We start from the raw sequence: 14,748 nt of genomic DNA, 5'->3' as shown, positions 1-14,748 counted from the left end.
ACTGTATAAAAGTGCTGTTATTGCATTAAATAAACGAGCAAGATTCTTAACTTATATTGAGTGTACATCTTGACTCCGGCTGACTTCCAACATCTGACGCCCGAGCAGGGACACTGGAACTACGCTTTAATGCAGCTTGCCTAAGCACTGAGAACCCTTGAATCTGCATCCCGAGGACATCGGTCAAGGAGACAGACGAAGGGTCGGAAGTCAGAGGCAGAAGGTCGGCCCAGATAGAGCACGCAAAAGGCAGAGACCTACTGCGGTAAGACTGCTGAGAAAGGAAAAGAGAAGGGCGAGACAATGGATCGAGAGGTGGCACTCAATTCTTGCTAAGCGAGAGGCCAGCATGAGTATGAAGAAGCTTTATGAGCTGTGCAAATGGGCACAAGACAAGGGACACTTGCAAAGCCCCAAGCTCCTCCAACATATTCTCTCTAAGAGATGAATTAAGTATGATAAACAGACTCTCTGCAAGCTTTCAATCTGGTGCAGAGAGAATGGGTTCAAAGTCAAGCCCCACCTAGTATTCGATGTGGAAACATGGGAAGACGTGGGGTGGCAGCTTTGGGATCGCATCACCAGCGAGGATAAAAACATGAGAGACCTGGCGACTACGTGGAAGTTGATCTTGTTTACCCTATCGAGCACTTCAGGAACAGGGCCACCGTGGCATAGGAAGACGCTGGTGTTTGAGGAGCAACTTGCGCCTGCTCCATCTGTGCCTCCGTTGCCGGACCTTCCACCCGAGAATGAAGAACGGCCTGGCTGGGCCAAAGGCTTACTGGATCATCTTGAGACACTTGAAAAGGGGACTCAGGGTGGAGGGAAAGCAGATATGGTAAAAGAAACTTGCTTTGATATGGGAGAAACAAGTGAGTGGGGAGTCATACATGTCATTCCTTGATTGCTTAAAGGAAGCCTTAGTGTGTGTCTCCCTGACACCTGAGGCAAGGGAGGCTATATTGATGTAATGGATATGTCATGCTCTTAAAGCAGATTGTTAGTTATACCCAAGTTAAGAGTTGTTGGCTTTGTGGAACAGCAGACCAATGTGACAACTTGTTAAGTGGATGGGGAATTTCGGGATGGTTACAATTGTTAATCCGAAGTGCAGGGATGGTGCTGTTGATATTGTGTTTTGTTGATGTTGTGTTAATTGTACCTTGCTTGTTGAAATGTATGTCTAATACGATTGAAAAGGCCTTAGGGAAGGGTTGGCTGGCTGAAGAACAAAAAGGGGACAGGGTTACTGTAGGTCATGAGCTGCAGAAAAGAGGAAGTAGGAAGGAACGAAACTGAAAGCAAGTTTGGCCATGCGGAGCAGGATAGAGGTGTGGCTTATGTACGGGCCAATCAAATAAACGCATGAGCGGCTAGCAACAACCAATCCTGTGCATCACATTGCGCAAAGACAGCTGTGTGTAGCCAATCACAAGCGGTGGAGCGGCAGGGAGCAGCCTGTGGCCCGTGTCTGCTGGGCTGGGCCTAGGGCTGGGCCTGTGGTCTAGCAGGGATGGCAGAGCAGAGCGGGGGCACTGTGGTGGGGGGAATGGGGCCTTGCTGCCCTTTGGGCTGTGCTCCCAGGGGTCGGGGGCTTGCCTGTGCTGCAGGCCAGGCAGCCGTTGGCCCTGGCGGCTGCAGTGGGTTGGGCTCCTAAGCACGTCGATGTGTCTGTGTGGCAGTCATCAGCCAGAAGGTGAACTTGGCAGCCCGGCTGATGGAGTGCTATCCTGGGGTAGTGTCGTGCGACACAGCGACCTACGCTGCCTCTCAGCTGCCCCATGGCTGCTTCAAGGAGCTGCCCGAGGTGAAGATGAAGGGGGTTGTTGATCCTGGCAGCATCCATCAATATCTGGGCATCTCGGAGGAGCTGTGAGTGTCCTTGTTGAGCAGGCTGCTTGGGGGCACGTGGAGCCGCGGATCAACTCTTGGTCAGCACAGAGCAGCTGTGCAGAAAGAGAGCAAGCTGGCCCCCACCTGGGCCTCCGATCCCTGGGGCTGAGAACCTGGAAAGCTGGGGTATGGCTCCGCTTTGGGCCTGCCTACCCATGGGCCTCCTGCTCTTAGGAGACTAGGAGTGATGCCGTAGGGATGGAGAAGGCTGGTGGGTGTCTGTAGGCACACAGGGCCTTGCAGCCCCTCTCCAGGTAGCAGGTGCTTTCTGCTTGTTGTGCTTGCTCCATTTGAATGTTATCCTGGCTTGAACAGATAGGTTTTTCCTTGCTCGTCTTTACCTTGGCAGCATCTGCTGCAAGGCCCTGCTTCTCCAAGTTGCTCCCTGTGAGCAAAGCCCAGGGAAGCAGTTGGCAGGAACAACTGCTGGAGTGTGGGCAGCACACGAGGCCACTGCAAAGAAGAGAGGGTACCCAAGAGCACACCCACAGTTCCATGCGTGACTCTGCACCCTCTAGCTTCTGCCTACTGAGTTGACTTCAATTTTTCTCCTGCTAGCATGTTTGGCATGGAGCTCAAAAAGGAGAGGCCCAAGAATTCCCCCTTGCTCGGTAGGTGGAGAACACCTTGGTCTCCTGAACACCCATCTCCTGCCCTTGAGACCGGCTAGTCCCATGGGGGGAATGGGGAGGCTGGGAGGCTAGTCCCATGGTGGCTAGAGGGAAGGGTGTCAACGGGTCATTGCTCTTGAGCTTGCTGCAACTGCCTGCTCTCTTGCTTGCCTTTCCAGGCTAGGAGAAGGAGATTGTCCTCTTTCAAAGCTATGTGCAAGGCTACGTGGCTAGGAAGGAAAGCTGCATCCTGGCACTTGAGGGTATGAAAGGCTCCGGAAAGAGCCATTTACTCACCGAGCTTGCCAGTTTAGGCCGGGCTGCTGGGCATAGGTGAGTGCTGTTGAGCAGTACGTGTGCATGGCTTCCCCTGCCTTCCTACTGATACTCACAGGATCCTCAAGGCCCCCTGCCAGTGTGCCTGGCCCTTGGGTTCTAGCAGCCCTCATAAGGCAACATCTCCATGCACCTGAGAGCAGAGCAGCCGCGTGCTCCCCTCCTAGCTCTTGAGGGAGCTAGAAGGGTCTTCTGCAGTCCCTGCTGTTGAGCTTTGGGCCAGGCGCAAAGCAAAGTAGAGCCTGAGCCCATGGCATTTCCTGCAGCTGCAGATTGAAGGGAAGAAGCCCAAGTGGCCTGCCTGACAAATGCTGCAAGCAGTGAGGGGCTGGCCTGGGGCTGTATGTCCAGAGTGCCCTTGTTCTCAGCCCCACATTGTGCCTCTCCCTAAGAGCGGTGCTTTGGAGGTCTGGGGCTCTTTGGGGGCCTGTCTGAATCTTGGTGCCTTTTTCTTTTGCACGGCAGGGTAGTGGCTGTGAAGCTGATGGAGCTCAGCCTGAAGCAGGACTACTCCGTCGTACGAGTGATGCTGGCCATGGCAATGGGTCTGCAGGCCTGCAAATCCTGCAGCGCCAGGCAACTCGTACTGCAGGAGAATGTAAAAGAGTGGCTGGCTGATCGGGGACATCTTGGGATGCACAACCCACGCCTTGTCAAGTAATGTACAGGGGGGTGGCAATGACCAAGGTGAAATAAGGAAGCTGCTGTTTCTAAGCAAGCAACTTGCTGAAACTTGCCCGTACCGGTTAAGGAAGGGGGCTTGTCATTGGGCCATGCAAATGCAACCTAGCAATCTGCTAAGCAACAGCCAACAGCCAATCCTGTGAGCTTGGGAAAGACCCTGGATACCTGTAGGGTATAAATGTTCACATACCTGGGTTAATAAACGGAGCAAGATGGAAAACTCACATTGAGCCTGTATCTTGTAATCCGGGTCGATCTCCTTCAGGAGAAGCTCGAAGGAGTCCTGGAAGAGAGCAGCTACTGCCTCCTCAATGCACCTTTCCTGGTGAAGGTGAGAGCAAGCGCCCTCTCTGGCCGGGGCCAAGGTCTGCTTGTGAGACGTCCCACAGCAGTGGTCATTTGGCTGCTCTCCTGGGCAGTGGCCTTAGCTTCTGGTGGAAAGAGCCGGGGATAGCACAGACTGTGCTCACTCCTGTGTGCCTTGCTGCTGCAATAGGCCAAGCACATGCTGGGGACTGGGGTGGCTTTGCAGGATCAGCAGCAATGCCGATGTGCCAAAAAATGTCAAACAGGGAGAAGAGGTGCTCCCTGGCACTAAGCTAAGCCCTGCTATAGTCAGGAATGAGCATGAGGTGTGGTGGTTCATACCTGGAGCAGTGCTGTGAGTCGCGTGGCTGCAGTTTCCCTTGTCTGCAGCCCTGCAGCCAAACATGGCAGGACTCACCCTGCTGCCACCAGGCCCCAGCTGCTCTAAGCCCTGCTGGGGGTGAATGCGAAAGAGAGGAGGATGGAGGGAGGGAAGATCAGTAATCCTCGCAAGCGCAAGCTGCGGGACGAAGGGTCTCCCTCATGATAATCGCTTTATCCTGCTGTCTCGCTCCGCTCAGCTTCTGTGATGGAGGCTCCTCGTGTCGGCCCATCCAGAAGGTCCAGCATGCGCCAGGACTGCAGGGTGTGCACCATCAAAGCTGATGTGAACCTGCAGCACACCGTGCTTCCACCCACCCTGAAAGGTGAGGGGCTGAGCCCTGCTGTACCTGCAGCATTCGCTCGGGGATTTCTCCTTTCCCCGGTCCCTGCTAGCTGTGATTGCAGGGGAGCTGCACCGTGTTCAAGATGTGTGCCCTGCATTGCCCTTGCCCAATGGGTTTGTTCCCAGGGAAGCAAGGCTAAATGCCAGCGCTTCCTGCATTGAAGAGAATGCAGCCTCGCTGGCCTCAGCCTGGGGAGAGGGCAAGAGACAGATGTGTGTCCTGTTTTTGTCAGGGATTGCGCTGACTGAGCTGGACAGCATGAACTTCTCAGAACGGATGGTTCTGAAGTGTGCAGCCATCATTGGGCCGATATTCACCACGGAGCTGCTGTTCCACATCCTTCCCAAGTGGACCAGGGCCAAGATGAATCAGATCCTGACCATGTTGATGAAAAGCAACATCTTGAGGTGGCAGAATGCCAAAACGGTGGCAGAAGACAGCAGTGTTTCTCTCAAGTGGTCTGCCACAACTCAGGAGGAAGAGAAAGGTAAGTGGTGATAAGAGGAGGCCGGGAGCACCGTGGGCTTCTGCTACTCCTGGCAGTGCTCCTGCTGGGGCTCCCCAGGGCACAGTGCACTGCCCCTGTGGCCGTGTGTAATGGCCAGGGCAGCCTCACCATTGGGGTTGGGTTGGGATGGGGAGCATAACAGGGAGGGACTGCCCTTCAGAGATTGCAAAGTAGGAGCTGGCTGAGGCTTCCTTGTGCTGATGGTTGCAGTGCCTCTGACTGCTCTCTGTTGGGATGCAGAGCAGAGCAGCAGCCAGTTGCATGGGCCATGCTAGTCTCAGTGAGGCAAAGGGGCCCTTTTGCTCGAGTGCGGCGAGGCTCTGAGTGCAGGAGCGCTGCTTTCCTACCAAGGATCCCCGCCGAGGGCTCCCCATCCTTCATGCGCTGGCTGTGACGGCCCTGAGCTGTGGCCCCAGCTCTGGCTGTTGCAGCACCCCGTTGCCTTTCAGAGGAGCAGCAGAGCGAGGAGCTGCAGGCCGATGTCCTGGCCTTCCGCGCGCCGCTGCTGCGGGAGGCCGCCTACGAGCTGTGGCCCAAGGCGCAGATGGCGGCCATGCACCGCAAGTGCGCAGCCTTCCTGGAGGAGCAGGCGCACAAGTGCCAGTGCTGCAGCGGAGGGGACTTTGTGGCCTTCCACCGCTTGGCCATCAGCAGCACCCAGGAGGGAGAGAGCTGGGACAACGATGCTGGCAAAGGCTGCTCTGCCAGCTGGACAAACGTGGAGACCGTGGGGGATGAGCTCCCTGACACTACGGGTATGCTGCCTGCGTGCTCTGCAGCCTGTGCCTTCCCACGGTGCTTGCACTATTCCTGGGGGTGCTCCTCTGTCTCCAGCCGTGTCTGCAGAAGCAGTTCCCTGAAACACAGGGGTGCTTTCAGTGCAGTGCAGTTGCTTTCCCAAGACTAGCTGAGTCCTCCCCTGAGCACAGCTGCACAGCTCAAGGCATGCTGTGCACAGAGCAGAGAGCATCTGTCCCCTTGGGCACCCTCGTGCCTTTCCCTGGAATCACCAGAGAGCAGCCCCTCTCCCGGCAGTGACAAGAGCCTTGGGGTGCACCCCGCAGCCCAGCAGGTCAAGGTGCATTTCCTGGTGGGCGTGCTACCCTTGCCCAAAACATAACACACCTGCAGAGAAGGGAGATCTTGGGGAAAAGTGGCCAGGAAAAGAGGTGCCGTCCATGCCGTGGCTCTCCTTTCTTGCTGACAGATTATGCAAGATGCAACTTGTGCCCCTTGAGAACTGAGGGAATATTTAACTCATGCTTTGTTTGCAGATCCTGCAGGATCCCAGCAGAATAAAATGAGCTTCTGGGATGAGACCTTACGGTGAGGAGAGCAGCATTTGATTATTAGTGGAAGTCAGTGGCCTCAGGGTCTCCAGCGGGGCATTGGAGTTCCCAGGTTTGCCTACTGGCTGTGACCCCAGCCGAGGAAAAGGCCGGCCTGCTGGGTGGGAGCTGGGATGTGATGGCTTGAGGAAGCCGGGGGGATCACAGTGAGGACCGTCCCATTGTGGTGCAGCAGCCCTGGCATGCTAGGGTTTTCTGGCTGTAAGAGAGCCCTGCTGCAAGCTGGGCATTGCAGTGCTAGAATGCGAGTGTCAGGTGCGCTAGGACGTGCTCTTCCTCGAGGCAGGCAGAGCAGGGCAGGTGATGTTAGCGTGTCTCCTCTTTCTCTGTGATCTTGTCTCCAAACAGAACCACGGAACAGTTTATGGCCAGGACAGAGCCGACGGTGCCCAACAAGACCAAAGAGATGCCCGGTGCCACCTGCTCCTGTGAATGCAAGGCCACTGTGGACTTGGTGCTCGTGCCCTTGGCTCACCACCACCTGGAAATGGGCAACGATGCCAGGGCAATTTATTACCTGCTGGAGAGTGCTGCTGCCTACTTGCACGTCTCCAACAACTACCTGGTGAGCCGGCCTGCTTGCCAGAGCCCCGTGCACATGGAGTCCTCCCAGTTGCCTTGCCCTGGGAAAGCCCATTTCCCCCTTGAGAAAGGACAGGCCTCTGTGGCACCTGGGCATGAACGACTGTGCTCAGACCCAGGCTCTTCCTCCTGCTTGCCTCTCCTGTGGCAAGAGGAGCACGACCTTGGCACGAGGTGCACCTGCAAGGAGTGCTGTGCTGTGTGTGAGGGTGGGCATTGCTGGGGCAGAGGTGACCCGTCCTCAGAGAGATGCGGGAGGCAAGCGGGTGGCAGTGGTGGGGCTTCATGCAGGATCCGCACCGACGCTCACCTGCTCTCCGTGTGCTTGTCCAAAGGCCTTCACCAGCCTGAAGAAAGCCGAGGCCCTGAGGAGCTCCTTGAGTAAGGAAGGCAAGGGGCTGGCCAGCTTTGAAGAAGCCGCCTTCCTCAGCCTGAAAGGGGAGGTAAAGTGACAGGGAGGACCTGAGGGCTCTGCTGGCGGGAGGACTTGCACAGCCTCCTGGGGGCCCTGGGGCGGTTGTGGGGACATTCCTGGCATTTGCAGGCACGCGCGGCTGCTCTGCACAGTGTCTTCTGTGAGCCCTTCGCCCTCCAGCCAAAGGCAGTCAAGGCCCTTGGCCCTGAATCAGCCACAACCTTGAAAGTTGGTGTGTCCTCAGTGGGAGCCCCTTGGGACTGTCCTTACAGCCCTTCTCCCATGCAGGTCTGCTACAATATGGGGTGCATGGACTTGGCAGAGAAGACCATCAGAAAGGCACTGAGCCTGCTGAAGAGGAAATTCCCAGTCACCTCGGCGGGTGTCTTCTTCAAGTCTCTGCTGGAGAAGTCGCCCCATGGCTCTTATAGGAAGAGCAGAGACTCCTCCACCCCTCAAGAAGCAGGGTAAGACCCTGACGGGAAAGGGAAGGCAAGAACGAGCCATTTCCGTGCTGGCCTGAGGCCCTTGACCCACAACTGCCTCAGCTTCACTGCAGAGCGTAGCTCTTAGCATGGGGAAAGGTGCAGAAGGCCCTGGAGGCTGATGGATGGTGGGGTGGCCTGTGCTGGGTGTTCGGGATGGTGTGGGTGAGAGCAGGGAGCTGTTAGCCGGGGTAGAGGCTGCAAAGGCAGCAGCCAGTGACCAGGCTGCCATGCAGCAGCCCTTTTGCTCCCTGCACCGTGGTGCCAGCACGTCCTTGTGAGCAGTCATCTTTCCCCGGTGCTGCTTATTGCCCCCCTCCCACAAGCCCTGCCTGCCTGAGCAGCCTCCTGTGCTCCCCGGCTGCCCCTGGCCCCCTCACTCAGCCCCCTGTAGCTCGTGGCTGGGCCCAGCAGCTTCTCTTGTGCGGCAGGAGGGAGAGGCTCCCCTGGCTGTTCCGGCAGAGCCGCTGCCTTGCCCTCCTGCGGCAGCTCTTCAGCCAGCGGAACACGTCCAGCGGGCAGAGGCTCTCGCGCCTGGCAGCGCGCATGAAGCTCCGCGCGGACGTGGAGTCTGCGCACGCGAGTCACGTGAGTGCTGTCTCTCTGCAGCAGTAGCAGACGTGTTTCTGACAGAGCTCCTTTGCCCTGCTGGCAAGAAGAGGCCAAATGCCACGGGGATGGCCACATGGTTGAGGTCTTTTCTTTGCAAGCCTCTAGGAGGCATGGGTGTTGTTGGTTTGGGTTGCTCCTCCCATGGGACTGGTTTCCTAATTGTGACCAGTTTCTGTACTGTGGGATTTCCTTGTGACCATTTATATAAAGCTAGTGTTTAGAAGCACCCTGTGGGCCTTGTCGTGACATGGCCATAATCAGAAGAGCATAAGAAGAGTTGGTCATCTGAGACCAACTCTTGGGTGAGAGGCTTGTGAGTAAAAGAGAAGAGGGAAAGCGCCCATTGGGTTCATGGCCTGTGTCCCCTAGGCCAGAGAATCCCCTTGGGGAGATTTAGTGTTTTGCACACTCACCTCTTTGGACCATTTCAGATCCTGCGGTCCTACATGGAGCACGCGCAGCACTGCCAGGAGCTGGGCAGCCTGGATGAGTGGCTGCAGTACGGGTGGGCGGCCGTGCGGCTCAGCGCTGACGTGGAGCCTTTTGAAGGAGGGGTGCTCAGTGCTGCGGAAAGGGCCCAGGCCCTGTCCCATCTGAACCTCAGCCTGGGAAATCTGCCCCTCTCTGTCACCGTCGGTAGGTAGTGCCTGCACTCCCTGTGAGAAGAGCTCTCTGCAGAGAGAGCCTGTGTGAGTCTGCTTCTGTCTCGCCAGGCTATCGCGCCATGAGCCTGAGCATGGAGCTGGAGAAGCCCGACCTGGACTCCAAGGTCCTCAACCCGCTCTTCACCGCGCTCTTTCTGCAGATGAGGTAATCCTGCTGCTGCACACCCTGCCCTTGCGCGGTGTCAGGGTGTCACTGCAAAGGCCAATGGAGTTGGCAGAAAGAGCAAAGGAGGGAAAGGGCGGGAAGATGGGAGGGGAATGGGAAGCATTTGGAGGTGCTGGCTTGGATGCCACACCAAGGAGGTGCTCCATGGAGTCTCGTTGTGTTCCTCCGCAGGTACCCAGAGTGTGCAGAAGTGCTCTCCAGGCTAGAGAAGCAGGTGGCTGGAGAGCACAGGATCGCTGGGCAGGCCTGCTTCTTCTCCTGCTGCCTCGACCTCCTGCTTTATGCTGGTAAGTGCTCAGTGAGGAGGTCTGCAGAGAGGCAGGAGGCTTGCAGAAATGGCTTTTCTCCTGATACAACACTGAGCCCAGAGGCTCCAAGCAATCCTTTGGCTCCTTCAGCAGTGTGCTTGCCCATTTGGCTCTGTGGGTGTCTCTCTTTCCTTCCCTCTCCCGCTTCCTCTCTCTTTTTCTGCATTGTATACAGATGATCCCAGAGTAAGGTCAAAATGCTTGCAATTCCCATCTTTGCTTGGTGTGTTTCGGGAGGTTCTCCCTTCTGAAAATTCTTCTCAGGCTCCCTCTGCTCTGGCTCCTGGGGAAGCGGGCACAGTTGTGCTCGTGTGTGCCTGACCAGGAGGTCCCTTGGAGCCCATGCGCTGCAGTCACTCTCATTTGCTGATCAATGGCAGCAGCTCTCGGTTGGTGCTAGCAAGCTGCTCCTTAAAAGGACACTGATGTGAAGATTGAATAGCCCTGAGGAGCTGGGGGAGAGCTCCAGGCCTTGCATCGCTCCTCTTAGTTTTTGCTTGCCCTCTGAGTGCTTCCCAATCCTAAAATGGGCCAGCTGTGCTTGAGCTTTCTCCTACTATGAGGGCCTGAGGAAAAGCAAGGCAGCGGAGGGCAGTGCTGCTTCTCTGAGATATGTTTGTATTACACAGGCTGGGAGTACAAGTCATTTGAGGAGTGCTGGAGATTCATAGAGAAGAATAAAGACAACTGCACCCTCAAGTCTCAGAATAGCATCCTGCTGCGGCTGTATTCGTCCCTGGCTCTTTGGTACGTTACACACTTGCTCTGAGTGGAGTGGCAAGAGGCCCCCAGCAGTGAGTGATTCTCATGGGGGAGGTGGGAGCTGTGGGTTTTTCATGTCACTCGTCCTGTGTCCAACAAGGCGGCTGTCCCTGGAGATGAAAAGGACTAGTGGGGAGAGGCTTTGCACTGGGAGCAAGATGGCCGGGAGAGAGCCCAGAAGAGAGCCCAATTCCTGCTCGTCTCTACACAATGTGTGCCTGTTTCTCTGTAGGTTTGCGAGGCTTGGGCAGTGGGACAGCTTCCAGCAGCCCTTTGAAAAGGCCAAGTGGCTGCTGAAGAGAGCCGACAGCTCCTTTTTGGCTACCCAAGCCCGCACGCGGATGCTGGAGTGCTACACCCTGGTGCTGAAGAATGATCTGGAGCACAGCTTGTCGAGGGCCCGTGAGAGCAGCCGAGGGGCTCTAAGGGTGAGGGACCAGGAGGAAGGGCATGTGCTGTGAGGGGGTGCAGGGAAAGCTGCCGTGGCCTAACAAGGCCGGGTGGAAGCAGCCGTGATGGGATGGAGCCAGGGCACAGGCAGAGCAGAGTGGCTTAAGAGAAGACCATGGCAAAAGCCTCCTGCTGTAATGCCTGCTCTAAAGGAGGGCTTGTGGCTCCGCAGAGCTTTGTGCACTTTGCCTGCCTTGCCCGCTGTGCACTCCTCGTTGCTTTGTGGCTGCTTTTCTCCTTGGGGAACAGGTGCTGCAGTGGAGCTCCATGCCTTATCCTGACGTTCCTCTCCCTTGTTCTCTCGGTAGCTTGCAGAAGAGGTTCTCTGTCGCTGCTTTGCATGCCCCGTCTTCTACCCCAGAGTCCAACACCTGAGAGCCTACCTTTTCCATGTGCTGGGGAACAAAGCAGAGAGCCTTGCATGCCTCAACCAGGCCCTCCAAGCCTTTAAGGTGCATGGCAACCTTCTGGAGAAGACATGGCTGGAGATGAGCACCGTAAGTTGATGTTCCTTGTCTCTGAGTTGCTTCCTGGGCAGAGGAGCAGCATGCCCTAGGAGAAGGTGGCACCAAGAGCACTGCAGCAGGTGGATGTAGGGCCAGCGCCCAAGAGAGCCTCAAGAGCAGGCTCTGACAGCCCTTGGGGAGCCCCTCAGCAGGAGGGCAGTGGCAGCTGCGCTGTGTCTCACGCAGGCAGGGCCGGAAGGGCACCTGAGGAAGCAGCAGGCACTGCAGCTGCTCCTCTGCGGCATCTCTGCTGCGCTGAGGAGAGGTGAAGCTGAATCTTTGCCTCTCCCTTAAGGCAGCTGTGGGAGCCCAGCAGTCGTCACTTGCTTTCCCTCTCCTTGCCCTCCCTCATGGGCTTTTGCAGTATGGCAAGAGGGTTGGGGGAAGGAACAAGCTCCCACGAGAGGCTGTGCTTCCTTTTCCAGACAGCAGTTACAGCTCCGGGGCTCTCCTGTTCTTCTCAGCTATCACTTTTTTTTTTTATTTTTCCTTAGGAGTTGTGGTTCAGTGAACGGGGCCCTGTGGAAGATCTGTGGCTGAAGACAGCACCCCATTTTCCACATCTGTTTGAAGCAGAGCCAGAAGAGTGCAGCTGCAGGTACCTGCTGAAGCTGCCCACACTGCAGCATGAGGATGCGTTCTGAGGAATTAAATAATTAAACCATGCCGTTCTCTCTGTGGTCTGTGGATCCAGGCAGAACACTGAAAGAGGACGCTGAAGGCGTGCAAGGAGTGTCTGGGGCCTGGGTGGTTTATGGAGAAAGCTAGACTGTGGGGAAGCTGTCACTGAATCTTGGAGTCTTTAAGAGATCCAAGAACGGCTGTAAAGCAGTTCAAAGTATTGTCCCCCCCGTCACTGCCTCTGTCCAAATGAGCATTGGGAAAAAGGCACCACAAAGCAGGTGGGCTCTGAGGGCTGCCTGTCTGTGTGGTGTGGATGCTCACACATCAAAGACATCCATACATCATTGCACAGAAGGCCCCCATGGAAGGCTCCAAATAGCCTGCAGCCGTGCGGTTTTGTACTCTAAGCGCGAGGCTACTGTCTGGGACAGTTGACTTCAAGGTGGCACCCTGGAGAGCTGGCTTTTTCAGACTTTCTTTTGGGCAAGAAATCTGTAATAAACTGCTCCCAGGTAGAGGAAGGCTGCTCCAAGAAGAAACAGGGAAGCCTTCCAAGTGTGGGCGCAATCCTATGTGTTGTACTCTATGTAAGCTAGCTGTGAAGTGGAGAAGCCGCTAGCTTTCTATGCTAAAGAAGGATGCTAAAGAAGGATGGCCAAGAAGCAGGAAAAAGGGCACAGTCCTGCAGCGTATGATGTGCATGGACTCCGGTATAATGAACCAAAGATGTTTTATCAAGCATCAGATACAACTTATATACCATACTAAACCAAATATAATTCCTTATTTGCAAAAAGCATGCGAAGTGCAGTTACTAAATAAGCCAATAGTATAAAGAATCCATCAAAATTATCTAATAAGCTTCTTAATCACATGCCATGTGTGTGGTTGCAGTTTTCCTCTTTTTTTTGCTTTGTTCCTTATCTGTTGATAAGATGTTCTGTACTGTCGTCCCTGAGGTGAATTAACAAGACACCTGGACTGCCACCCTTGAGGTTGGTTATCTGCTAACAAGGCATCCTGTACTGCTGTTCTTGAGGTGGGCCTCCACACATGGGGAGATCTCTGGCCCCGGGGAGATCTCCTTCCCCATCTGCCCTCGGCTTTCGCATCGTTACCTCAAGGCTGGGAATTGCGCTCCCTCGGAAAGCCAACCTTTCAGCACAGGGCTCAGCAGAGCTGCAGCAGCTGCAGGGCCCTGCTGCTTGGGGCATGTATGTGCCTGCCCTCCTCTCTGCAGCCCCACCAAGCCAGGCCATGGGCAGGAGGGCAGGACCAGACCAAGGCTGGGCTCAGCCACAGGCCACGGTGCCTGCAAGGTGCCCGGCAGCTGAAGAGAAGGAGACCAGTTTTACATCAGGGCTCCCAGGCCACTACCAACCCACAAGGGCTCTGCTGAGGACATGCACACCTCCCAGCTGGCCACAGTTACCCTTTGGGCTCATTGGGCTACCAGGAAACATGTCTCCACCATGGAACACAAACCTTTCTGGAGGAATCACATGGGAAGGGCCATACTGGAACAGGGACGAAGGAGCAAAAAGATGAAGAATGCTTGTGGAGGCCGAAGCATCACGCCAAGTGGAGCTCAGTCTCGGAGGCAGGCACCCACCAACACCATCATGGGACTGCGTGAGGAGACCCCATGGCCAGCCGGCAAGCCCAAGCCCACGCATTACTCTCTGCCACCGTGCTCATCAGCGTGGGGTGAGTCCAGCACACAAACACCCTTCCTCACTGCATCCCCCTGTCCCCTGCCGCTGCCCTCTTCCCTCCCCACCTCGATGCTGGAACATCCCAGAGGGGCAGTTATTGCCATGGGAACACGGATGCTTCCCAGGGCTCCGTCCCGCTCTGCCCCGGGGCTGCCCAGGCAGCAGCAAGGCCACATGTGGAGCAGGGCCACACAGCACCAGGGGCCACCAGCGGTGCCCAGGAGATGCAGGGAGCTGCGGGGCTACAGGGCAGCCTGCACGATGGCTCACAAGGTAGGACCCAAATCCACCGCGGGTCTCATGGCCCTCAGACCACTGACATTTCCCTTTTCTCTCCTCCACTTTTCCCTTGTTCCCTTCCTGCAAAAGGGGCTGTCCATGGCAGGGAGGGAGGGAGGGAGGGAGGCTGATGCAGCCGAGCATGATCTCGGCCATGCCACACTGCTTGAGAGTGTTTTTGTTGTTGTTACCCTGGATGTTGTTTAGTTGATGATTTTTTTGATGTTTCTAAAATATCTATTAGTTACATATTTATTAAAGATATAATCTTGCAGTGTTGTGTGTTGATTCCAAGTGAGCTCTAGCACAAAAGCCTTTGCCACTGCAGGTATGTCCACAAAGACCCATTGTCACCATTTGGAACAATGGTAGAAATGTGTTAGCAGAACACCTGGTGGTTGAAAGTGCTCTTACAAGGGAAACTATGGCCTGGATGAATTAACTGAAAACTCATCAAAACTGAAAAAGGAAGCTGAATAGAGCAGCCTGAGCAAAACAAAACCATACATGGAAATAAGCAGCAAAAAGTTCATGAAAAGGACGTCCGGAACCGTAATAAAGAGAATGCTTCCTAAATCTACCCTGGTGTTAATAGTTTTATTCCTGATTAGGGTGACAACCTGTTTCTTGTGCCTAACAGAGAGATGACTGCAATAAACAGTTCTTTTTCTCTAATTTCAAACAACTTACATGACTGCTGTCAGGGGGACCATTCTCTTAGGTACCAACCAACAGCACCATCTTCTAAGGCACCAGGATTC

At 55.5% G+C, this 14,748-nt stretch overlaps 1 protein-coding gene across 1 annotated transcript; it reads left to right on the top strand.

Annotated features, from left to right (window-relative positions):
- Window positions 1-838: 838 nt before the first annotated feature.
- On the top strand, window positions 839-12,013 carry LOC148591748 (adenylate cyclase type 10-like). Its single transcript, XM_088536997.1, has 19 exons — window positions 839-875; window positions 1,686-1,875; window positions 3,309-3,441; window positions 3,793-3,892; window positions 4,415-4,540; window positions 4,794-5,048; window positions 5,486-5,824; window positions 6,344-6,395; window positions 6,767-6,983; window positions 7,336-7,443; window positions 7,704-7,882; window positions 8,332-8,488; window positions 8,944-9,148; window positions 9,226-9,322; window positions 9,515-9,630; window positions 10,281-10,398; window positions 10,646-10,841; window positions 11,172-11,360; window positions 11,864-12,013. Exons 1-19 carry the CDS (start codon window positions 839-841, stop codon window positions 12,011-12,013), a joined length of 2,964 nt encoding a protein of 987 aa, XP_088393123.1.
- The last annotated feature ends 2,735 nt before the right edge of the window (window positions 12,014-14,748 follow it).

The sequence above is a fragment of the Tinamus guttatus genome, unplaced genomic scaffold, assembly GCF_059628265.1.
Source record: "Tinamus guttatus ecotype Peru unplaced genomic scaffold, ASM5962826v1 Tinamus_guttatus_pri_ptg000712l, whole genome shotgun sequence".
In the NCBI taxonomy this organism is placed as follows: Eukaryota; Metazoa; Chordata; class Aves; order Tinamiformes; family Tinamidae; genus Tinamus; species Tinamus guttatus.
Note: the sequence above shows the minus strand (reverse complement) of the source record. Positions and strands in the feature narration are given on the sequence as shown.

Excerpts from the sequence above, each read along its gene's own strand:
- LOC148591748 (XM_088536997.1), top strand. The coding sequence starts at position 839 with ATGGTAAAAGAAACTTGCTTTGATATGGGAGAAACAA. Across the intron at positions 3,893-4,414 it reads CCTCTCTGGCCGGGGCCAAG|CTTCTGTGATGGAGGCTCCT; the intron begins GTCTGCTTGTGA and ends CGCTCCGCTCAG. Across the intron at positions 10,399-10,645 it reads TATTCGTCCCTGGCTCTTTG|GTTTGCGAGGCTTGGGCAGT; the intron begins GTACGTTACACA and ends GTTTCTCTGTAG.